We start from the raw sequence: 24,921 nt of genomic DNA, 5'->3' as shown, positions 1-24,921 counted from the left end.
CTACGAGTACCTCTGAAGTAGAATAATTCAAATGATATCCAGCAGCAGCAATGTTTAATCCTGCAACTGGAAGCCTCAATTATTTTGGTAGTCATTAGAGTCATAGGGATCTTTTTACTGAGCTGCGGTAAAAAATGGCCTTTTGCGGGGTTTCCCCCACGTGCTATGGCCATTTTTACCGCAGCCAGAAAATGAATGATTTCCCTATTTTCTGAATTAACGGCCATGCACTAATTTTGCCCTTAGCGCGCACCCATTAAAAAATTTAGCGTGTGAGCACTTAACCGCCACCTCCAGTATATTGTAGGCGGTAAGGCCCGGATTCTATAAATGATGCCTAAAGTTAGGTGCCTAACTTAATTATTTAAAAAGCTTAATTAGCACCTATAACAAGCAATTAGCATCTCATAATTGGCTTGAATTAAAATTAATTGGTTGTTAGGTGGCTAACTCACTAGTGTCTCTCACACTCTCTTTCCTCCCTCCTCTATGTTCAATATTTCACTCACTCTTCCTTCATCCCCTTGGTCCAGCTTTTCTCTTTCCCTTCCCTTCTCTCTCTTCCTCCCTGCAGCTCCTGCACCATTCTCCCTTCCCTCTAGCTCCCCAGACCAGATCCAGCATCTGTCTCCCTTCCCTTCACCTTCGGCTAGTCCAGCAGCCCAGGCAACCCCTCCCCTCTTTGCAGGTACAGCAGCCGCCCTCCCTCATGAGTCCAGCAGCCCCCCTCCCTCCCTATTGTGGGTCCAACAGCCCCATTTCCTCCCTCACTCCCGATCACAGGTCAAAACCGGCAAAAAAAAAAAACCCTGCAACTCTCCTGGGTCAGCTCCTTTGCGCCTCCCTCCCCAGGCCTACCAGCCTCCTCCGGCTCCCTCCATCTGATGTAACTTCTGGCAAAATCGGAAGTTACATTGGAAGGAGGGACTCAGCCAGAAGAAGGTCCCGGAGCAGACCTGCGATGTGCATGGTTTGCGAATGCATATTCAAAATTTACTGCAGGAAAACAGAATGCGTTCTGCGGTAAGCTTAGTGGAAGGACCCCTGTAGTGTACTAGAACTGCATTCTATAGCTGATCCTAAACTTTGTAATTAATGTGAAGGCATTCATAAACAGGACACTTCCAGAAGTGCAATCATATAAGGAGCTGCTGAAAAGTTCTCAGGCCAGCCAAGGAGAGAATGATGTGGAGCCTTGAAACTTGCAACTTATTCCACACTTTTCTTGACACTTTGTGTCAATGATCAAATGCATCCAGTAAATGGGCACAAGTACAGTATAAGAAAACCAAGCCATTGTGACATCACCGATGAGGTTGGCTCTTAGGCATTGGTGGAATGAGGCATTATGGCATCACAATAGGAGGGGCCACTGAAAGAGTTCCCAGCCCAACCAAGAAGAGGATGATGTGGAACCATGAAACTTGCAAGTTATTCCACACTTTTCATTTCAATGAAGGAAATGCATCTAGTAAATGGGCACAAGTATAAGGAAACCAAGCCATTGTGACATCACCGATGAGGCTGGCTCTTAGGCATTGGTGGAATGAGGCATTATTACATCACAATAGGAAAGACTGCTGAAAAGTACTCAGCCCAACCAAGAAGAGAATGATGAGGAGCCATGAAACTTACATGTTATTCCATACTGCTTTGGGTAAAATTGGGTTATAAGTATTACATTTAAACTTAAACTACTGTGGGCTTTCTCACCATGAAGGATTGCTCCCGGTATTATCATGCCACAGTCTGATGCTCTGCAAATCCCCAAGTGGAAATAAGGTAGTGAGCAAGAAAGCATCTGTCCCTCCTCGTTCAAACACAGGCTTGTCCGGGTCATGGAGATGATGCGGTTCACTCTCTCCTTCAGAGCCATAGAGTGTGAGGGTCACCTGAAAAAAAAGTCAGTTTTGTACACATATGTCACCTTAAACACCCTCTGAAAGTTAAGAGTCTTTTACTAAACCACATTAAGTCCGCACATGCGCTTAATGAGAGAAAAGGCTTACCATAAGCACATAAGAAGAGTGTAAGGGCACGCCAAGAGCACGTTCTACTGCAGCTTTGCAAAAGTACCGCTTAATACCTCCTAAACAGGAGGCGGTAAGGGCTGGATTCTATAATGGGAGCCTAAAAAGTATAGGTATCTAAAGTTAGATGCCTATTGCATGTCAATCACTTAAAAATTAGGCACCTAGAATGTAGGCCAGGGTTTTAATGGCCTACGTTATAGGCACCTAAGTCCTTTAGAGAATCACGCCTAACGGCACCTAAGTCCTTCTCTACCACTACACGCATCTACATTGGAGTTAGGCACCCATCTTTTGTGGTTCCATAACTAAAGCGCGCCGGATATTGGCGGGCCAACAATTGCACGCAGGATGTATGCGCGCCGCTGGTCCTGCCATTTTACCGCTGAGGGGGGCATGGGGGGAAGCCCCCCAGTACATGTAGAAGTCCTCGCGCTCCAGTTGGGGGGCGGTGGAGGAGTGAATCTCCCCCAAGTATACTTAAAACTTCCATTTTCTGTTCAGTTTTCGGAGTTTGGGAGTTTTTCAGTGTAGTGGGGGGGGTCTCCCCACACCCCCCAACGGGAGCACAAGGACTCATACATGTAGTCGGGGGGTCCCCCCCACGCCCCCTCACAGCGCTAACGTTACGGGTTTAAAGCAGCGGGACCGGTGGCATGCTTACGTCCTTCGCGCGATTGTCGGCGCGTCTGTCGGAGCGCTTTTGTCCTGCGCTCAATTGACGGATCACCTCTTTTGTAGAATTGCGCCTAAAAAGATAGACATCTATCGTCCAATTAATTTTTATTTTTTTTCAATTATGAGCTCATAATTGGAACCAATTTACAAAAGCATGCAAGAGGTTTTTTAGAGGTAACGGGCGCGCCGAATGCTCTGCGCTGCTCTGATGCTCATAGGAACTCCATGACCAGCTGGTGTTAAAAATGTCTTGCGCAGATTTGTAAAAGGGGGGGTAAGTTAGGCAACTAACTTTAGGTGCCTATCTTTAGGCACTTATAGAATTTCTCCCTAAGAGCTCCCATTATTTTTTTGCGCGCAAAATTTTTAGCGCTCAGTATAGGATTCAAGAGATCTTGCACATGTACACATGCACTTTTCACACATACATGCTGGTGCCCTCTCTGTCGAATTAGGCCCTAAATGAAAAAGATTCACTTTTGTTTTTTTTTTTAACAATGCAGTCACTTAACAATATCCATCTTCTCAGCAGTTGTTCATCTGTGCCTTAGATGCAGCCTATCAAATTTTTGATGTCATCTCTGCTGAACATTTAGGAGAAAATTCAATAAATGGCGATGAAAATTTGGTACCCAAAAACCTGAGCGCTAACCCTCAAATTCTATATATAAAGTTTCCATGTCCAACTTTATCCATGGATCTGGGATGCACAAGTAAATACCGTAAGTTGATTAATGAGCTCAGAAACACCAGTTGAATGGCAACAAACCAATTATTGATGCTAATTGGTAGTCTTAAAAATTTGCATGTATGTTTTGGGAATGTCCCCCAGTACGAACTTTCTGGCCTGCTATCTTCTCCAGGGTCGGATGTATGTGGCAAACCAGATAGTACTGCAATAGTTATAGTCTGTTTTGGCAGTTTGACCTTCAACATCTTATACCCAGAGGCCTTAAGGGCTTTTTTCGACGGGCTATTCTTCGGGGGCCTGAAAGTTCTTCTTTTCTACTGGATGGGTCCACTGAGGCCTACTTATGGCCATCAGTGCTCTTGTATGCTCCGCCTCTTGACTATTGAAGCCATGCGTTTGTCTGACAGGGATACCAAACAGGGACTAGTGTTGCTTACAATTTGGCAGCCCTTTTTGGACATCTTGACTCCACATGCATGCAACCTTGTCTTAATTGGTTACCCTTGACTTGAGTATTGCTGTCCTTTTCCTCACATTCCTGGAGGGGTTTGGGGGGGGGGGAACAGGATGGGGAGGTTGGGTGCAGAGGTGGGTAGTTACTTAATCTGTTAGTTTTAGGGACATTGTATATATATATATTTTTTCGTTTCCTATATCTGGCAATTTCTCTGTTGTGTTGCATTATTGTAGCTGCTTATATTTTCTCACAAACTGAATAAACAGGATTGGAAAAAAAAAAATTACACGTACATATCACTGTGTATTATTCTATAAAGCAAGGTGTCTAACTTCAATTGTGTGTATCTGAAAAGAGGGCTTTCCAGGGGCATGTCAAGTGCATTCCACAAGGTTGTGCGCGGATTTACAGAATTCACCCAAAGCCCGCCTAAGTTGGGTGCCAGTATTTACACTTGCTTTTTACGTGTTTTAGAAGTGCAGCATCCATAAGTAAGGAACGGGATCCATGCCAAACGCTATTAAGTTAAACAATTTTTATTGAACTTTTCCATGATTCCAAAATATATGTCCCGTGTGAATCTAATCTAATCTAATCTAAATCTTGGGTTTATATACCGCATCATCTCCGCAGATGGAGCTCGACACTTCATATCAACTACAGAATGTTCAATGCGGCTTGTACCTTGGATGTTGTGGCTGCCCCTCTGCGATGTCCAGTAAAAATTGTCACTAGGTAACGATACTGAGCAAATGGATCGTTATCTTCCAGCACCGTTATCTGCATCTGCAAGGATTTAGAGCACAAGTTAGACCCCCATCTACTGACCACACCTTAGGTCTACAAAAGCAGTAATGATGTGTAGACTGCATGGATGGTTACGGTTCAGTGAGTTTGTCATGGATATGTCTCACTGGTCTTTATGGTGCATATACATATTCTCTAAGGCTCTGTCAGTTAAGGAATGCCTTATGTCAGTGACTGATGTCAAAACAATACTGCACATACACAATATAAGACATAAACCTTAGTATGATAACAGAGGAAGATACTCTTCTATGGATCTGTATATTGTCTTTTTTTTAATCTTTATTGATTTTCAAGCTTCGACAGTGCAATACAAATGGTAAATCAGAAAAACTGCACAAAACACACTATTCACTATACAATTATTACATTAAACAATCATTTTCTCCCATCCTCATCTTCATTCTTAATATAATAATACATATGATGTGATTACAAATTATAAATAAATAATTTAACTATTCAAAATACATTTCCCTCCCCCCACCTCCTCACCCTCCCTTGTATATTGTCTTTAAAATTTGATGTATTTATGTTTATTTTATTTTTCACTGAATGTATGCAATTTTATTTATTTTATTTTATTATTTTTATTTTCTTTTGTATTTTTCTTTTGATTATGTACACCATGTGGACAATTTAATTTGATGAGTATTATATCAAATACATTTGAAACTCAAAACTAAAATCAACATAGGGAGCCATGACGTAGACATCACAATAGATCCTCAAAGACAAACTTTAGCCACTGAAAAAGAAAAGCAGGGCACAGAAACCTGGGGATGAAGTTGCCATGGGTATTTATTTTTATTTATTCAATTTTCTATACCGTTCTCCCAGGGGAGCTCAAAACGGTTTACATGAATTTATTCAGGTGCTCAAGTATTTTTCCCTCATAATCTATCTAACGTACCTGGGGAAATGGGAGGAATTAAGTGACTTGCCCAGGGTCATAAGGAGCAGCATGAGTTTGAACCCACAACCTCAGGGTGCTGAGGCTGTAGCTTTAACCACTGCACCACTCTAGAAACCAAAGTGTAGTAAAAGTGAGCCAAGTAAAGGACAATCAAGCCATTGTGACATCACTGATGAGGTTGGCTCTTAGGCATTGGTGGAATGAGGCATTGTGATGTCACAATACCAGCTCTGGTTATCAGAGGCTGAAACTTTTGACACTATTAGTTTATTGAATTTTCTATACTGTTCTCCTAAGAGAGCTCAGAACGGTTTACATGAATCTATTCAGGTACTCAAGCATTTTCCCCCGTCTGTCCCAGTGGGCTCACAATCTATCTAATGTACCTGGGGCAATGGGGGGATTAAGTGACTTGCCCAGGGTCACAAGGAGCAGCGTGGGTTTGAACCCACAACCCCAGGTTGCTGAGGCTGTAGCTTTAACCACTGCGCCACACACTCCCTACAACTGTACAGCTGTGTCAGTAAATGCAGAAGTTGTGCCAGAGAACACAGACATAGTGTATGTTTACCAAGTGGAAGGCTGGGCTCCAGGATGGACACAGTGCCTTGGAAGGTACTACTGGACAAGTCATTGAGCTCAAATTAAGAGGAGCCAAAATGAACCCATACGCTTCAGCTGATCCACCTTGTTGGGATAATGGGAACGAAGGAAGATATTTTGTAATGTCTCACCACATAACCACTATATGACCCTAGAAAGACGATGGACGTTTCATAACGTTGCATTGCTAGGAAAACTTACTTTGGCGTTGTCTTGAAGGTCTTTTCTTCGAGCCCAAATAGCAACCAGCAAGTAGAGAACAAAAATGCAACCCACAGTCGTAACCACCACAGGATTATCAACGAACGTGGCAAATAATTCCGCTGTCTTACTGACATCAATGGCATTGGGCATCACGAAGAAGGAGCTGCCAAAGAAGGTCAGATGGGTACAGAGGCACTGAGTGCTTGTGGGAGTTGTTTTCGGTCCAACCTTAAAGCCCAAAACAAAACAAAACAGAAACAGTAATGGGAACGACTTGGAACATTACGTTCTACTATTTTTCACTTTCTTGGACTGCACAACATCCCAAAGTGGCTCAGAACAGCTAATGAAATAGATAATAAATATGTCACATAGAATATAACAGAACAGATTGCGCCATGCAAATAAAAAAAACAATTAATAAAACAAATAAATACATAAAATTACGAAAGAAATTCTAACTCAGCCCTACCCCACTTGCACTAGGGATAGGCAAAGCCACAAAACCAACAATTCAAATCTAACAAATTTAAACCTACCCAGTTTCCCCATCATACCAGCTGCAAGCCCACCACCCTTAAGCTCGTGGGCTCAGCTTAATGCCAGCCTCTTGCCAATATCAGAGGTCAGGGCTACAGAGGGTAGTGAGCAGACAGGGGGGGCACAGCGTCAACAGGTTGAGATGGAACAAAATAGAAAATGCTATGAACATCCTCCTCTCACACAATGATGTGCCATATATTAAAGCCTTGGTTTTCACCCCAAATCCTTGAGGGCCGCCAATGAGGCAGGTATTCAGGAGACTCCTAATGAATATAAATGAGAATGAGTTGCAAGCTTTCTAATCCCATTGTATGCAAATCTCTCTCATGCATATTCATGTATCAGCAGCAAATGTTCTAATATCCTGAAAACCTGACCTTGGCAGCCCTTGAGGACTGGGAATGAAGGCTACCGAATTAAAGGGTGTTCACAAGAAGCCTTTCTTTAGAACATATTGGAATGCCACATAGTATTAACCACATGGCAGAAAGGTAAATGCGAGAATCTCGTACACATTATTGTTTGCAATTATAATTTATTGTTTTCATTAACACAATTTCATTTTGTTCTTCTACAGGGTGGTACAGAGGAGGAGCGTGTGGCGCGGTGGTTGGAGCTACAGGCTCAGCACCCTGGGATTGTGGGTTCAAACCCCGCACTGCTCCTTGTGACCCTGGGCAAGTCACTCAGTCCTCCATAGCCCCAGGTACATTAGACAGATTGTGAGCCCACCGGTACAGATAGGGAAAATGCTTGAAATACCTGATTGTAAAACCTAATAAAAAGAGAGCCATGCTATCCCAAGAATTTGGTAGGAACCCACTGACCACTCAAAAAATTGCTACTTCTGCATGCTGGGCCTTTCCAAACATTGAACCTGCGAGCATGCATCTGCAATCACATAGCCGGACATTCCTTCATCCATCACCATCATCAAATTGCTGTTTACAAAAAGTTTTTTGATAGAACCTTGGCCTATCAAGCAGGTAAAATCCAAGATGGTTAGATGATATGATTTGACAAACTACATCCTATTGCACTTTCAGGAAATTAGTAAAGACTTATTTGTTCAAGAAATTTGTTACTTGATTAGTGACTACATCATAGTATTCACACTACAATAGTGTATATTGTACTGTTGCTTTTCATATGTTCTGTATTTTATCACTGAATTGTTCAGTTCTCTTATTTTGTGAACCGCCTAGAACTCTTTGGGTGCTGGCGGTATAGAAAAATAAAGTTATTATTATTATTATTATTATCACCAATGGTGCCACATTGCCCTGAGCTCCCCGTACCCACTCCCCCAGAGTGCAACTGTCTTCAGAAGAGAGCAGCAAGTCAGAGCCGTGAGGGAGACTGGATCATAGATCCAGTTTACAATATCAGTGGTGCAGGTGATGAGAAAAACCCATACCATCCAAACCAAAAAGACCTCAATGACTTGATCAGAGATCTTGGTTTCACCAAGTCCAATGCTGAGCTATTGATGTCTTGTTGGATGAAAGTGTGCAAGTCACAGATCAGAGGAAGCGTCACCAAGCTTTTTCCACCTTCTTCACCCATCCAGATGGGCTCTGCTTCTGTCACCATGTGACCAGTCTGTTTGAGGCAATTGGAATCGCATGTAACCTGAAAGAGTGGTGTCTCTTCATTGACAGCTCAACCAGGAGCATCAAAGTCACGCAGCTCCATAATGAGAACAAGTACCTATCCTTTCCACTGACTCCATGCAACTTAAAGAGGATTACAACAGCATCAGGACCTTACTAGGTGCCGTGGTGTGTGATCCGTGGCCGTGTTCCATTTTAGAACCTGGCCAATGATCACTCTGGCCACTCCCCTCCTCCCACCCTCACCAACCCAAAGGAAGCTCAGCAGACCTCCCGCCCTCACCTCACCAACCTGAAGCAAGCTGGACCATACCTCCCGCCCTTGCTCACCGCTGCTGTCGCTGCCGTTGCCGCTGATCCTCCTCTTCGGGGCAACCTGCGATCGTGGCCGGCTTTGGCGGGCCTCGCTGGCCGCTTTCCGGCCTCGGTGGCACGTTCCCTCTGATGCATGGGATCGCGTTGGGGAGGAGCGTGCTTCCGGGTTGGGGAGCGGCCTGCGAAGTTCGCTGGGGCCGGCCACCACGATTGCGGCCTGCTTTGAAGAGGAGCAGACCAGAACGCCGGGATGGAGGGAGGGTAAGCAGAGGGATTAATTCAGGGGGCCAGAGGGAAAGGGAAAGGGGCTATGGAGAGATAGGGAGAAGGAAAGGGGGCTGCTTTGGGGGGGGGGGGAGATGTGCTGGGGACAGACAGTTTTACTCTGGGGGGAAGACAGAAGGGGCCATGGAGAGACAGGGAGAAGGAAAGGGGGATGCTTTGGGGGAGGGGTGTGCTGGGGGGAGACGAAGGAGCCATGGAGAGATAGGGAGAGGGAAAAGGGGCTGCTTTGGGTGGGAGGTGTGTGCTGGGGGCAGACAGCTTTGCTCGGGGGGGGAGGGGGGAGACAGAAGGACACAGACAGCGGCCAAGGAGAGAGAGATAAAGAAACACAGACAAGCAGACACTCTATTCTAGCACCCGTTAATGTAACGGGCTTAAAGACTAGTTCTATATATGGCGCTTAACTTTCAGCGCCGTGTATAGAATAGCACTACGCACTATATTACTGGCATCAATTTTTTAGATACTACTGTGTTTCCCCCAAAATAAGACCTATCCCAAAAATAAGTCCTGGATAAAATCGACCCTTGAAGCCCCCCCCCTTGAATGTCCCTGACACTCCCCGACTCCATCCCTGACACTAGTGCTGCCCGAGTCACTGAAAAAAATCGGATTCGTCGATTCAGCGACCCCCCTCCCCGGTGAGGCCTTACATACCTCCTCCCCGAGGCCTCCTAAAGCAGCAGCAGCGGTGGCAGCACTTTGAACGGGCTGCTTCACAGCCTTCCCCGCCAGGACCTTCCATATGCCGCGTCACTGATGACATGATGAGGCAGAGGGAAGGCCCTGGCGGGGACGGCCACAAAGCAGCCCGTTCAGAGCGCTGCCCTGTTGCTGTTTTTGGAGGCCTCAGAGGTACGGTATGTCAGTCTCATGGTGGGAGGGTCGGTGGGGGTTCTGCTGCACAGGGGGATGGGAAGGAGGGATAGAAAGATGCTGCACAAGGGGATGGGTGAGAGGGGAGGAAAGATGCTGCACAAGGGGGGAGGGCAGGAAAGAGGAAGATTTGGGGTGGAGGAGAGGAAGGGAGAGATGATTGTTGTACATTAAAAAAAAATAAATAAGACATCCGCCGAAAATAAGCCCTAATGCGATTTTTGGAGCAAAAATTAATATAAGACCCGGTCTTATTTTCGAGGAAACACGGTATTTATAGAATCTAGTCCCTAGTGGTAAAAAGGAAGCTATGAACCCATCTACTCACATGACATCCCGCAGTACTCCAGTTGCTGTGGAGCTCATCCCAGAAGACACACTGGGAAGTAAAGCAAGTAATGGCAACAGTTATATTGCTGTTATTTGGAAGGTCTTCTTCTGATTCATGTATCAGCGTTAAGTAGTATGTTCCTTCTCCATAGAGCAGTTCTTCTGGGCTGACAACCCAAGTTTGCGACTCATCTTGAACAGAAAAAGTCTTGTCAACATTGTGGAACATGAACACCGTCTCTGCCGTAGCAACATGCTTTCTGCCCAAAACCTGTCCATTATCGGATCTCTCTGCATCCCCCTTTCCCCTTAGCCGCAAGAGAAACTTGATGATCAACCTTTCCTTATCTACTGTGTCTGAAAAAATAAGGATATTTGTTATTTTTTTTATGTGAAACAGCTTTTCCAGTTCACCTTTATTGTCAAGGGATGCATTTACTGTTGTGAGAAAAGGGCCTTGAATCTAGAAAACTGAGACCCAAGTGCTTCCAATGTCAACTTACCGGTCAATGTCGGGACACCAAGAACCTGATGAATCCTCTTACCTCCGCTAAACTGCTTGTTGGGGAGATGAGTTTGAACATCGTAGCTCGTCTCATTGGGGTGATAGCCATACCCTAAGTAGAGCGCCAGTGGGACTTCTTGTTCCAGTTCTAAATGGATCACAAGGGAGGTGTTAACCGTTGTGACATTAATTTGCAAGGTAGAAGAGTTTCCCAAATTGAGCAAACTCCTGTCTTCCTGAGGCACAGAAACTCTTGGCAGAATTATCTAAGTACAAACAGAAAGAGAATTTCATTTTAATTTTATTTTGCAAATTTCTTAACCATGTTGTCAATAATTGCCAAGGAAGTACACAAAATATAGAGGTGTCGATATTTAGACTGTGGGAGTCAGCCTGGATATTCAATGCTGAACAGTGGTGTAGTAAGGTGGGGAAGGACTGTGAACTGCCCCAGGCACAGTCTTTGGGGGGGGGGGGGTGCCGGTGCCAGCTCTACTCCTCCTCTCCACCCCACCTCCCACCCCCACATACCTCCCAAATGTTCTCTGCATGATCAGCATCTTCCACTTGCTGTTCACATTAGATTTGGCTCCTTTCTGACGTCACTTCCTGGTCATGGGACCAGGATGTGATGTCAGAAGGAAGCCAAGGCCAGCGCAAGAAGCAGGTAAAAGATGCTGCTCGTGCCAGCGAACATTTTAAAAGGTGCGCGGGAAGCAGAGGAGCAACTCAAGTGGCAGGAAGAGTGGGGGGCACTCAAGCGGCGGGGAAGAGTTGGGGGGTGCACAGCGCGGCAATGCAGGGTTCACTGCCTCGGCTACTAACCTCCTTCACTACACCACTGATGCCGAGCCATTTCCAGTGGCTGGCATTGAATATCTGGTTGTTTTTTGGCCAGATTAAATTTAACTGGAGAAGCCGGTATTCATCGCTGGCCTGTTCGCTTTAAGTTGGCGAAAGATATTCCAGCTATTCTGGCTGCCAAGTTTGGCTAGAAATGCATTGAATATTGCTAGACTCGAAGCTGGTTATATTGCATGATATAAATGGCTCCTGCTAAGCGTTAACCAGCAATATTCAGCGAGAGATAGCTGGCTTAAGTGCCGTTTAACCAGCCAGGAGCCGTTCCTGGAATCTACTTGGAAACTGGCAAAAGGCCTCTGTTCCTATACATCAGTGTATCACAAACTTTCCGGCCAGTGGTATACTAAATCCAGTACCATCTGGCCACGACCCGCTTCGGTGGAGGGATCCGGGAGGTGAGGGGAGAGGAGGCACATCCTGTAGGCAGTCAGTCGGCGTGGAATACTCTCCTCTTCGCCAGTGTGTCACGGCACACCTGAAATCTCAGGAGGCACACAGTTTGTGATACATTAACAGACCGTTCAATGGGGAACTACTATTACTTCTTGACATATGTATAGTGCTTTTAGATACATGTAGTGCTATTCAACACATATCCCCCCCTCCCTGATATCAAACTGCCAGAGATTGCCTGTGATCTCCTGGAGTCTGTGGCAAACCCAGAAATTCAATGCCGGCGCCATATCCGGCAACTGGCATTGAATTTCCAGTCTATTTTTGGCCAGCCGAGACATAGCCACCTTGGCCAATAATCACAGCCTAGCTGGCTAAGTCTCGACGGTCAAAGACAGACCACCCTTTTAGACGGCTCAATTTAGCTGGTGAACTTAGCCGGCGAGTCACTGAATATTGGTCACACGATATGGCTGGCCACTGGCCAATACGCTAAGCCAGATATTCAGCAGGAGATAGTCATCTATTTTCCGCTGAATTTCTCAGGCTAGCTGGCTATATGCTATTTAACCGACCGGGAGCCATCCCCGGATGGTTGAATAGCGTTGAATATCAGCCTCAAAAGAGACAGTCCCTAATCAGCAGAGCTTACAATCTATTCAAGGCAGACAAAAGGGCAAACAAGAGAACAGGGCGCTTCATTTATTAAGGGAATGATTAAAGCAGCATGAATACTGAGCAGAAGAATAAGGGGTTATGACTTAAAAGCAGCCTCAGAAAGGTGGTATTTTAACCCAGGGTGGAGAAGTGACCTAGTGGTTTCAGCAGTTGCCTCAGCGCCCTGAGGTTCCGAGTTTGGTTCCCACTGCAGCTCCTTGTGACTCTGGGCAAGTCACTTAACACTTCATTGCTCCGGGTAAACCACTTTGATTGTGTAAACCACATAGAGAAAACATTTGTCAAGTCCGGTTCCCTTTAGATTTCAACAGGGCCAGAGACAATGTACGATGCATTGGCTCAGGAAGACTATTCCAAGCTTGTACTGCAGCAAGAAGAAAGGAAGGGAGTCTAGAGTTGGCAGTGGAAGAGAAGGGTACAGGTAAGAGTGACTTAGCAGATGAGCACAGTTCTCAGGGACAAGGGTAGGGAGAGATAGGAGAGGGGAGATACTGGGCAGCTGCAAAATGAATATCCTTGCAAGTCAGCAAGAGAAGTTTGAACTGTATATGGAAGCAGATAAGGAGTCAATGAAGATACTTGAGAAGAGGGGTTATATGAGTGTAGCGTAGGGTTACCATATGGCTTGAGAAAAAAGGAGGACGGATTGAGACATCCGGGTTTTACTTCTATTGCTTTTAGTCTCAATCCATCCTCCTCTTTTTGGAGCCATATGTTAACCCTAGTAGGGTTACCAGACATCCGGATTTCTCCTTTTGAGGACATGTCCAGGGGTCTGGATGGCTTGTTTCAAAACCTGGCACTTTGTCCGGGTTTTGAAAAGCGTCCGACGTTGGGACGGCACCTGCAAATGTGCGGATGCAATGCATGATGTCATATGCACACGTGCGACATCATGGCATCACACCTGCACATGCACGGATGCCGTCCCGATGCACAAACAGGTTAGGGGGGGGCGGAGGCTGGGATGTGGGCGGAACTGGGCAGGCCTGGAGGCGTGGCCATGGGCCCGGGTTTTCCTTCGGGAAAATCTGGTAGCCCTAGTGTAGCGACACGGGAAGAAGATAAGTCATGCAGCAGACTTTTGAACAGACTGAAGGGGAGAGAGACTGTTTAGTGCAAGGGTAGGCAATTCCGATCCTCGAGAGCCGGAGCCAGGTCAGGTTTTCAAGATATCCACAATGAATATGCACGAGATAGATTTGCATCTCAAGGAGGCAGCGCATGCAAATTCATCTCATACATATTCGTGGTGGAGATCCTGAAAACCTGACCTGGCTCCGGCTCTCGAGGACCGGAATTGCCTACCCCTGGTTTAGTGGAAGCCTGAAGTCATAATGCCATTGTACAAAACCATGGTGAGACCTCATCTGGAATACTGTGTACAATTCTGGAGGCCACATTACCGAAAAGATGTGCTCAGAGTCGAATCGGTTCAGCGGATGGCCACCAGGATGATCTCGGGGCTCAAGGGTCTCTCGTACGAAGAGAGACTAAACAAATTGCAGCTCTACACTCTAGAGGAACGTAGGGAGAGGGGAGACATGATTGAGACATTTAAATACATCACAGGACGTATCGAGGTGGAAGATGATATCTTCTTTCTCAAAGGACCCTCGGCCACAAGAGGGCATCCGCTCAAACTCAGGGGTGGGAAATTTCATGGCGACATCAGGAAGTATTTCTTCACGGAAAGAGTGGTTGACCATTGGAATAAGCTTCCAGTGCAGGTGATCGAGGCCAGCAGCGTGTTGGACTTTAAGAATAAATGGGATGCCTATGTGGGATCCCTACGAGGGTCGATCTGAAGATGGTCACTAGGTATAGGTTTAAGAGGATGGGGCAGTAGAGTTGGCAGACTTGATGGGCTATAGCCCTTTTCTGCCGTCATCTTTCTATGTTTCTATGTTTCATCTTTCTACTTCTAAGGAGCAGGTTGCAGTACTCTGAGCAGGTAGAGATGAGAGTGTTGACAAAGGTTTTGGTAGTAAAATCAGAAAGGAAGGATGAAACTCCATTACCTGTATTACCGACATTAGGGCAGGGAGATCCTAAACATTTACATGCCTAGAGGAAGTTTACAGCTCAATCCCGTGACACCCCCCCCCCCCCCACCCCCTCTTCAGTTTAATTGCAGCATTCTGTCTTCCATTACCATTTTATAAATATCAGTACACTGTTCAGCTTCCTTCTACCTCTCCGGTCCAATTCTGCATTATGGTACTTTAGAGCAGTGGTTCCCAACCCTGTCCTGGAGGAACACCAGGCCAATTGGGTTTTCAGGCTAGCCCTAATGAATATGCATGAAGCAAATTTGCATGCCTATCACTTCCATCATATGCAAATCTCTCTCATGCATATTCATTAGGGCTAGCCTGAAAACCCAATTGGCCTGGTGTTCCTCCAGGACAGGGTTGGGAATCACTGCTTTAGAGCCTCTCAGGTTCTGCTTCCTAGAAATGCACAGCAGCGACCTCTAGTGACTACACCAGGTTATGAGAGAGAACTGGATATCCTACTTGTGAAGGACAGAGGTAGGAGGAGACACCCTTTGGAGAGAAACTGTTGGTATAATAAATATCAAGCCCGGTGGAAACAGCTTTGTATTTGTCTCTAGCTTCTCTGGCCACAGTACCACTACTGCAAGGGGGAGAGCCTTGGCTCTATCCTCGCATCTAATGTCCATCTGATTAAGAGGAAGAAAGGCTCTGGTTATCCAAGCCACTACATCTGGACAGAGTAGGAGGGAGGTGCATCCAACAGAGCTCACACAGCTTCTGCACTTGCTGGAATGGGGAACCAAATTATCATCCTTTATATAATGAATTACGTGGAGAAAGTGTAAACAGACCAAGCCTGAAGAAAAAGGAAAGAGGACTCCAGTAGCTGAACATATGAATAGCCTTAATGGGTCAGACCAATGGTCCATCAAGTCTAATAGCCCAGTCACACAGTGGCCAATTCAGGTCACTAGTACATGTAGCTGTGTGACCATCAAAGGAAGTAGTAAATTTAAAACAAATCAGATAAAATATTTCTTCACACAACTCTGGAATTTTTTTGCCGGAGAATGTGATGAAATCAGTTAGCGTAGCGGGGTTTAAAAAAAAAAAAAAAAGGTTAGGATAAATTTCTAAAAGGGAAGTCCATAGGCCATTATTGAAATGGCTTGGGGAAATTCAGTGCTTATTCCTAGGATAAAATCTGCTTTACTCCTTGGGATCTTGCTAGGTACTTGGGACCTGGGTTGGCCACTGTTGGAAACAGGATACTGGGCTTGATAGACCCTCGGTCTGTCCCAATATGGCAATTCTTATGTTCTTATGTGAGCCAAGTATAGGACAATCAAGCCATTGTGACATCACTGCTGAGGTTGGCTCTTAGGCATTGGTGGAATGAGACATTATGACATCACAAGCTCAGCTCTGGAATGTTGCTACTCTTTGGGTTTCTGTCAGGAACTTGGGACCTGGGTTGGCCACTGTTGGAAACAGGATACTGGGCTTGATGGACCTTCAGTCTGTCCCAGTAAGACAAATCTTATGTTCTTAAGGAAGCACCTCCTGGACATTGAACCTGAAGGCTCAAAGAGACCTACTACCTAATGGAGAGCTACGGAGCATGTCTCCTCTGGAGGAGGGGTCCAGAGAAGGCAAAGCTACAAAGGACATCTACTAAGAACCTCTACCAAGGCAGAGTATTCATAAGGAAACCACCCAAAGACTGTAAATAACTGAAACTACTTTATTTTACTATCGATTCTATATAGTTAATGCCGAGGTTGTTCCATGTTTACCTGCATCGTCTATGTTTGATTAAACCCTTCTGGTTCAGAACTGCAATTTCTGGCATGGACTGTCTTACTGGACGAAGGAAGAGTATTCAGCGAGTGGTTTACCATGCTTTTGGCCTATACTGTTAGTCCCAGCCTTGACCCTACAATAAACTATTAACATTTATTTATCGTAACCCTCTTTGATGCATATCAGGTACCTGCATTCTCTCATCTGAGTCACCATCCTTTTAGCTGAATTTAGTGCAGTCAGCACCTGAGAGGCTGGAGACCGACTGGACTTACCTCGATGTGCTGCTTGAGGTCCCTGACAGGTATAACGGCACCTTCAGCACTGGTAAGACTCAGGCCTCCAACAGCTCCACTGATGTCCAAGCCATCACTGGAGGAGAAAGGGTTCAGAGCTAAGCTGACCATCTACAGCAAAAGGGAATGAACACATGTGGTCACTTTTGATTATAGTGTCTCTCAACAATTTATTTACTAGAACAAAAGGGGCTGCTCTGGTGGCTCAATAGCACCCTCTTAAGAGGGGGATCTGGGTTCAATTACTGGCTCAGATCTTCCATTCCACAGCTTAGCCAGACTTGTGCATGCTAAAAAGGCAATATTCACAGACACTGGAGTGAGGAGATCAGAGTCATTATGAAATGGTGACACCTAGTGGCTAAAGTTAGGGCCCTCTAGGAACAGAGAAAGCACCTGCATATAATAAATGTAAACCACTTTGAAAGAAAGGTAGTATATCAGATCTATGACCCATGTCATGCCGTGATCACAGACTTCCAGGAGGTGTGTACTCCCACCTAGCTGAGGAATTGTGCTATAACTGGGACCGCAACTACATGCTACTTGAACTTGTAAATGTACAAAATACCAATATGTTCATGGATAAATGTAAACCTATGTGTGTAACTGGCTCAAAGTAGCTAAGCACCATTCTTTAACGGCATATAAGTATTATAACATTGTAACCTATCGCTAAAATCATCTGTAGTACTTGAAAATTGGAGGGTGGCTAATGTTAGCCCAATTTTTTAAAAGGGTTCCAGGAAATTACAGATCAGTGAGCCTGACTTCAGTGCCGGGAAAAATAGTTGAAACCATTATAAAAAATAAAATTACGGAACACATAAACATGGTTTAATGGGATAGAGTCAGCATAGGAAGATCTTGCCTCACCAGTTTGCTGCATTATTTTGAAGGTGTGAATAAACATGTGGATAAAGAAGAGCCTGTTGACATAGGGCTAGATTCACTAAGCAATCCGATCATGTACCGATCGGTTTGCGAGCCCTTTGCGACCCAATTTCCCTCTGACCCAATTCACTAACCTTTGTAGCGATCCGATCCTGATCCATACCAAAAGTTGGGAGCAGGAGGGGTGCTCAGTACCTCCTGCTCCTCTGGACTTCAGCGACGCGTCTGCCTGGGCCTTAGGCCCCGCCCTGGTGCATCATGTGATGCACAGGGAGGAGCCTAAGGCCCTGATTGGCTCAGGCGCCTCGGGCTCCTCCCCCCCCTTTTTTTCCCACACATCAAGTCAAAAATGGCATTGGAAGGCAACTGTCAGTAAATAACACATCTTTAGAGTTCTTCATCAATAGTCACACTGTTGCCTGTTTTAATACAGTAGGTACTAATCTTTCCTCAAAAATAGGGGGAATTTTCTAGACGTGTCAGAAATGAAAACTTATGGCACCATAATCCAACTCAGGTCACTTCTAATTAAGCTGGAAACCCAAAGGAGCAGGCAACATCTACCAGACCCACCTCCCCCACCCCCAAAAAAGTTACCTTATGAAATGGTAAATATTTTTGTGCTTGCCACCAGGTGGCAGTAGACTCACAGTTAACTTCAATTTTAAATCATCTCTAAGAATAATATAGATTGATGTAAGGATATTGGATAGTATTATCCAGTGTCTCCAAGGGATCGGGGAGGCTAATCCTGGCCTGGTTCTTCCCCTTTGCTTTTTCTATACGGATGATGACAAATAAGGATCAAGTGGCTCGCCTAACTTTCCTAGCTGAACTATATGCATTCTGGGATTGGCTCAGCTCAGCTCTGTTGATTCAGAGGTACTGGTATCGCTAAGGTGGAACCATGAAAGACTCCAAGCACCAGTTAAGAACTGGTTGATTCTGCTTATCAACCTACAGTATATGTTTTTTTTCTGACTATTCTATATAGAGGGGAGATATGAATGAAGAGCAGAGTGGAGCAGAACGGGTACAAAGACTAGGGGACACTCGATGAAGTTACAGGGAAATACTTTTAAAACCAATAGGAGGAAATATTTTTAACTTGGAGTGGTCTTCAATTCTTACCTCTCATTTTCTATGCATATCCAACAAGCTGCTAAGACCTGTTGCTTCTATCTCTTCAAAATCACCAAAATTTGCCCCTTCCTTTCCGAGCACACTACCTAGACTCTTGTCCATGTTCTCGTAGCCTCTCACTTAGATTACTACAGTCTACTCCTAACTGGTATCCCGCAGTGTCACCTCTACCCCTTGCAATCTGTGCAAAACTCTGCTGTGAGACTCATCTTCTCGCTACGCTCATGTCACCCCTCTCGTTAAGTCACTTCACTGGCTCCCTATCTGCCATCGCAAACAGTTCAAGATCTTATTGCAGACCTACAAGTGTGTTCATTCTGCTGCCCCTCAATATCTCCCCTCTCTTCTCTCTCCTTATACACCTCTCAGAGAACTCCGTTCCTCAGATAAGTCACTCATAGCGTTACCCTTCTCCTCCACTGCCAATTTCAGACTTTGTTTCTTTCATCTAGCTGCCCCCTATGCCTGGAATAAATTACCCGAGTTTGTCCGTCAAGCCCCTTCCCTTGTTTAAAACCCACCTTTTTGATATAACCTTCCATCTATAACCCTACCCCCCACTGCCCACCAACCCAGCCTGCTGATTAACCATTCCCCTTAACTGTGTCCATGACATCCTGTTTGTCAGTCCTGCCTGTTTAGATTGTAAGCTCTTTTGAGCAGGGACTGTTTTCTTATTCTTTGTGACTCTATGCAGCGCTGTGTGCGTCTGGTAGCGCTATAGAAATAATTAATACCGTGTTTCCCTGAAAATAAGCCCTAGTTGCTGGCAGCAGGCCCCTGTGCACCCCTTGCCCCCCCCACCCCACTCCCGCCGACCTTTCCATCTCTCCCTCCCATGCGAACCCCGACCGCGAGCCAAAATACCTGGAAACAAATGTCAGTGTCGGCAGCACAGGCTGGATCACAGCCTGCCCTTCTCATGCCTGGCCGTTCTGTGCCACGTTGCCGATCATATCATCAGTGATGCGGCAGAGGAACGCTCGGACGTGAGAAGGGCAGGCCGGGATCCAGCCTGTGCTGCCAACACTGACGTTTGTTTCCAGGTATTTCCGCTCGCGGTCGGGGTTCGCATGGGAGGGAGAGATGGAAGAGTCAGCAGGGGGGGGTGCACGGAGGTGGCGGGTGTGGGATGGGATGGAAGGAGGGAAAGAAAGATACTGCACAAGGGGATGGGTGAGAGGGGAGGAAATATGCTGCACATGTGGGGGAGAGAAAGGAAATTGGGGTGAAGGAGAGGAAGGGAGAGATGATCATTGTACATGAAAAAAAAAATAAGACCTAGTGCCTTTCTTGGGCCCAAAATTAATATAAGACAGTGTCTTATTTTCGGGGAAACACGGTAGTAGTTGTAGTACCCCTATGGATGATGTAACTTTCTTTTTCTCATTGTTTTTCTTTGCTTTGATCTATTATTGTAAGATGCTTAGCTGCTGTTATGACATGAACTTAGACTGGAACTTATCCTTGATCCTCAGCCTAGCCTAAGCGACACAGGGTATTATTATGTCATATGTACGTCTCAGCGGTGGATAACACACCTATCCGTGGATAAAGCACACCACGTCCAATCGATATGCAACCTGTATGTGCAACTTGATAACTAGCTATATGATGCATCATAGTGAGGTAATAGCTTTTCACTTGCCCTTAAATCCACAATGGCATCGCTTTCCCCTGGGACCCTGACGGAGGTCAGAGAGGGTAATGTAAAGCTTGCAGAGGTGGGGTTGGTGACGTTCACAGAGGTGCCATCCAAACTGTCTGTCTGCAACCTGTTCAAGGAAAACCAAGAGGCCAGAAAACAATGAGAACAACGAGCAAGCCAAGGCAATAAAGAGTAATTAATTCGTTTTAGGATCTGATATGATTTTCACCTGTTTGGAAAGAATGGATTCTTCCTTGGCAGAATGAATAGAGCATTATTCCCTTAACGAAAGTACCTTTGGGAACATTTCATCAGGGCCTCCGCTTATCAAGCTACGTTAGGGTTCTTTATCGCCAGCTGCTGCTATGAGTGTTAGAGCTTTTACTGCAGTGACCGGCAATAAAAAACCCCTAAAGCAGCTTGATAAACGGAGGCCTAAAATGTTAAAGCGCCTGGTGTTTACCATATATACTCGAATATAAACAGATTTTGGGGACAAAAATGGGGGTCCCAGTTTATATTCGGCCCCCCTCCCAGACTAATTGCAGGCCTCCGCTTGGCCGCCAGGCTCTGCACCCTGTCCCCCCTCCCCGCCCTGTCTATGGTACCTCCTCTGCGCTGGAATCCCTGGGGGTCCAGAGGTGTAGCTTTCCGCACTCCTGCCTCACTGCTAACCAAAGGTCAGTCACTGCCGAGTTCCTTCTTCAGCCACTGACTGGTCCAAGCAGGAGCGTGCTTTGGCGCTGTTGCTCGGCGTTGAGTGGCTTCCTGAATGGCTTCCGTGAATTCTTATGAGAAGGGGGCTGGGTGTAGAGCCTGGCAGGGGATGGAGGGAAGGGGGCTGGGTGCAGATCCTGAAAGGGTAGGGCACTTGACTATTAAGCTGCCCAATTTATATTCGAGTCAACTATTTTTCCTCCTTTTTTGGGGTCTCGACTTATATTCGGATCGACTTATATTCGAGTATATACGGTAACCTGAGACTTTTGGCCTATGATCCACTTGGATCATTTTGCTCCCGTGGCAACTGATGATGTAGACTACAGAACTTCTTCCAGGCCCATGATAACATGAAAATTTGGTGGCCCTCCAGCAAATTGTAGCTCTATCCTTCCCCCCTTTCTCTCCCCCCCTTCTACACATAAGTTCATGTAATCCTTTTTCTTCTTCTCTACCCACTATTTTAAGTTCTTGTAAACCGTGTCGAGCTCCATTCTCATGGAGATGATGCGGTATATAAACTTAAGGTTTAGATTAGATTAGATAAGATTAGATAAGACAGTCTCCTCATTGATGTTCATGCAGAGCTAAAATGTTGGACATGATTTTATATGGCTTATGGCCAGGTCAATGGTTTAAATGTTGGGTCCCTGTCCTTGGCTTTTGTCAGTTGTGTATTTGATGTTACTTGAGTTTCTGATTATTTTATTTTGTACTCTGCTTTGATGTTTTAAGGTGAAACACTAAATATCAAATGTTATTAAATAAATAAATAGTACCCAAGCTGATCCAGACATGCAGAGGAAGTTTGATGTCAATATGCAATCGAAGTGAGTAACAGGTTCAACCTGCTCAGGCAAGAAGGAGGGGGGCCCAGACGAATTGTGGGAGAGATCAAAGGAATCGTCACTGAAACTGCTCAAAACAGGTGCCATACCGGAAACCAGTACATGGTAGGAACTGGTTAACTGCAACCACCCTCCAAATCGTTAATAAGAGGTGAGAGGCAAAGGTTGAATGAGGCGAGGCGACCCAATGTTGATTTCCAAAGAGCAGCCAGGAAAGACAAGCATGACTTTCTGAATGCTTGATGCGTGAACTTCGAAGAAGCCTATAAGAAGGGCCACACCAGGGAATTATTTGCCATGGTGAAACAAGTGAAAAAGCTTTTCTCAGCACACCAATCATCCATTTATGGTTCTTATTCGCTTTTAAAACAGATATTTTGGTTTCTTCTAGATATTTGTGACCTGGCCATGGACCATTGGTCTGAGCCAGTATGTTCTTATCTAGCACCGAATGTCTAAATGGAACCCTGGATATCTTGGTAAATGTTTGATTATGGCTGCAAAATGTCCAAATGCTAAGAACACCCTATAAACGTATACATATATACAAAATCAAAGTGAAGTGCATTTGAATAATGATATCCTTCCTCAGCCAAGGGATCTTGTTTTCCTAATATTTAAATTGATAGTTGTTAGTATTTGTTACTAAGTCCGCCTTATCCTTCTTGGATCTAATTTTGAGGACCTGAGCTGAATTTAAGCTAAAAATTTTATTTTATTTTTACTTGATTACCATGTATTTTACTTGTGAGTATTTTTTTCCTGCTTTACTTCAACTTTCTGTACAAGTGGATACTTGATTTATAACATGTAAAAATTTGATAAATAAATAATTAAAAAATTTAAAAAAAAAAAAGTAGGATGATTGATGTGCTGGTAACATAAGTAGGATGATTGATTATGGCATAATTATGCCGGTATTAGTAACTCTGTATTGTAACACTTCTACAGGGCTTCCAGTCTCTCCTCATACGTCTTCTGGCGCAAGCCTCCTATCATTTTTGTTGCCCTCCTCTGGACCGCTTCAAATACCGGAGAGGGTGGTGGATGCCTGGAATGCGCTCCCGAGAGAGGTGGTGGAGAGGAAAACTGTGACTGAGTTCAAAGAAGCGTGGGATGAACACAGAGGATCTAGAATCGGAAAATAATATTAAAAATTGAACTAAGGCCAGTACTGGGCAGACTTGCACGGTCTGTGTCTGTATATGGCCGTTTGGTGGAGGATGGGCAGGGGAGGGCTTCAGTGGCTGGGAGGGTTTAGATGGGCTGGAGTAGGTTTTAACAGATATTTCAGCAGTAGGAACCCAAGCACAATACTGGGTAGAGCTTTGGATTCTTGCCCAGAAATAGCTAAGAAGAAAAAATTTAAAAAATTTAAATTGAATCAGGTTGGGCAGACTGGATGGACCATTCGGGTCTTTATCTGCCGTCATCTACTATGTTACTATGTTACAGAAGCAACAGAAGCCCTGCAACTCAGTATAGAGCCCTTGAATTGTATAGTCAGGGATCGGCCTTTTTTCTGTACGGTCTGCGAGCTAAGAAAGAATTTTACAATTTCAAATTCTTTAAGATTTCAAAGTACACGCTATAACGGCTGACAACTGAGTTGCGGAGTTGCGAGAGAGACTGCATTTGGCGCTCCTGTAGCTTCTCATTCTCTCGCTTTGGCCCTTTGCAAAAAATGTTTGCCAATCCCTGGTATATAGCCCTTGTACTGTAACACCTTTACAGAAGCTCATGCAAGCTGCTCTGAATTGACTCACAATAAACAATAACACACCTCCAACACACCCCTTTGAACTTTGGACACACAACAGATAAGAAGTCTAGAGAGCCGGTTTTGAAAATGACTCATAAGAACACAAGAATAGCCTTTCAAGGTCAGACCAATGGTCCATCAAGCTCCGTAGCCCATCTTCACAGTGGCCAATCCAGGTCCCTAGTACCTGGCCAAAACCCAAGGAGTAGCAACATTTCAACATCTCAAAGAATAGCCAGATTCCGGAACCCCAATGAGAGCAACATTCCAGAGCTGAGATTGTGATGTCATAATGCCTCATTCCACAGTGCCTCAGAGCCAACTTCATCAGTGGTGTTACAATGGCTTGATTGTCCTATACTTGGCACACATAAGAGCCTAAGAACAGCCATACTGGGTCAGACCAATGGTCCATCAAGCCCAGTAGCGCATTCTCATGGTGGCCAATCCAGGTCTCTAGTACCTGACCAAAATCCAAGGAGTAGCAACATTTCAACATCTCAAAGAATAGCAAGATTCCGGAACCCCAATGAGAGCAACATTCCAGAGCTGAGATTATGATGTCATAATGCCTCAGAGCCAATCTCATCAGTGATGTTATAATGGCTTGATTGTCCTATATTTGGCACACATAAGAGTAGAAGAACAGTCATACTGGGTCAGACCAATGGTCCATGAAGCCCAGTAGCCCGTCTTCACAGATGCCTATCCAGGTCACTAGAACCTGGCCAAAACCCAAAGAGTAGCAACATTCCAGCATCTCAAAGAATAGCAAGATTCCGGAACCCCAATGAGAGCAACATTCCAGAGCTGAGATTGTGATGTCATAATGCCTCAGAGCCAACCTCATCAGCGATGTTACAATGCCTTGATTGTCCTATATTTGGCACACATGAGAGCATAAGAACAGCGAAACTGGGTCAGACCAGTCCTCACGGTGGCCAATCCAGGTCACTAGTACCTGGCCAAAACCCAAGGAGTAGCAATATTCCATGCTACCGATGCAGAGTAAGACATCC

General features: G+C 45.2%; 1 protein-coding gene across 1 annotated transcript in view; it reads right to left on the bottom strand.

Annotated features, from left to right (window-relative positions):
- PKD1L2 (polycystin 1 like 2) overlaps positions 1-24,921 on the bottom strand; it is a 144,277-nt gene that overhangs the window by 80,283 nt on the left and 39,073 nt on the right. Inside the window, exons 11-17 of the mRNA XM_033940260.1 lie at positions 20,573-20,699; positions 16,867-16,998; positions 10,894-11,119; positions 10,347-10,540; positions 6,384-6,614; positions 4,541-4,642; positions 1,714-1,892 (exon numbers count right to left, since the gene is read on the bottom strand). Of these exons, the coding sequence (XP_033796151.1) occupies positions 1,714-1,892; positions 4,541-4,642; positions 6,384-6,614; positions 10,347-10,540; positions 10,894-11,119; positions 16,867-16,998; positions 20,573-20,699 (1,191 nt within the window). The remainder of the gene's footprint in view (positions 1-1,713; positions 1,893-4,540; positions 4,643-6,383; positions 6,615-10,346; positions 10,541-10,893; positions 11,120-16,866; positions 16,999-20,572; positions 20,700-24,921) is intronic.

The sequence above is a fragment of the Geotrypetes seraphini genome, chromosome 4 (assembly GCF_902459505.1).
Source record: "Geotrypetes seraphini chromosome 4, aGeoSer1.1, whole genome shotgun sequence".
In the NCBI taxonomy this organism is placed as follows: Eukaryota; Metazoa; Chordata; class Amphibia; order Gymnophiona; family Dermophiidae; genus Geotrypetes; species Geotrypetes seraphini.
The sequence above is the reverse complement of the archived record's forward strand: the minus strand, read 5'-3'. Positions and strand labels throughout refer to the sequence as shown.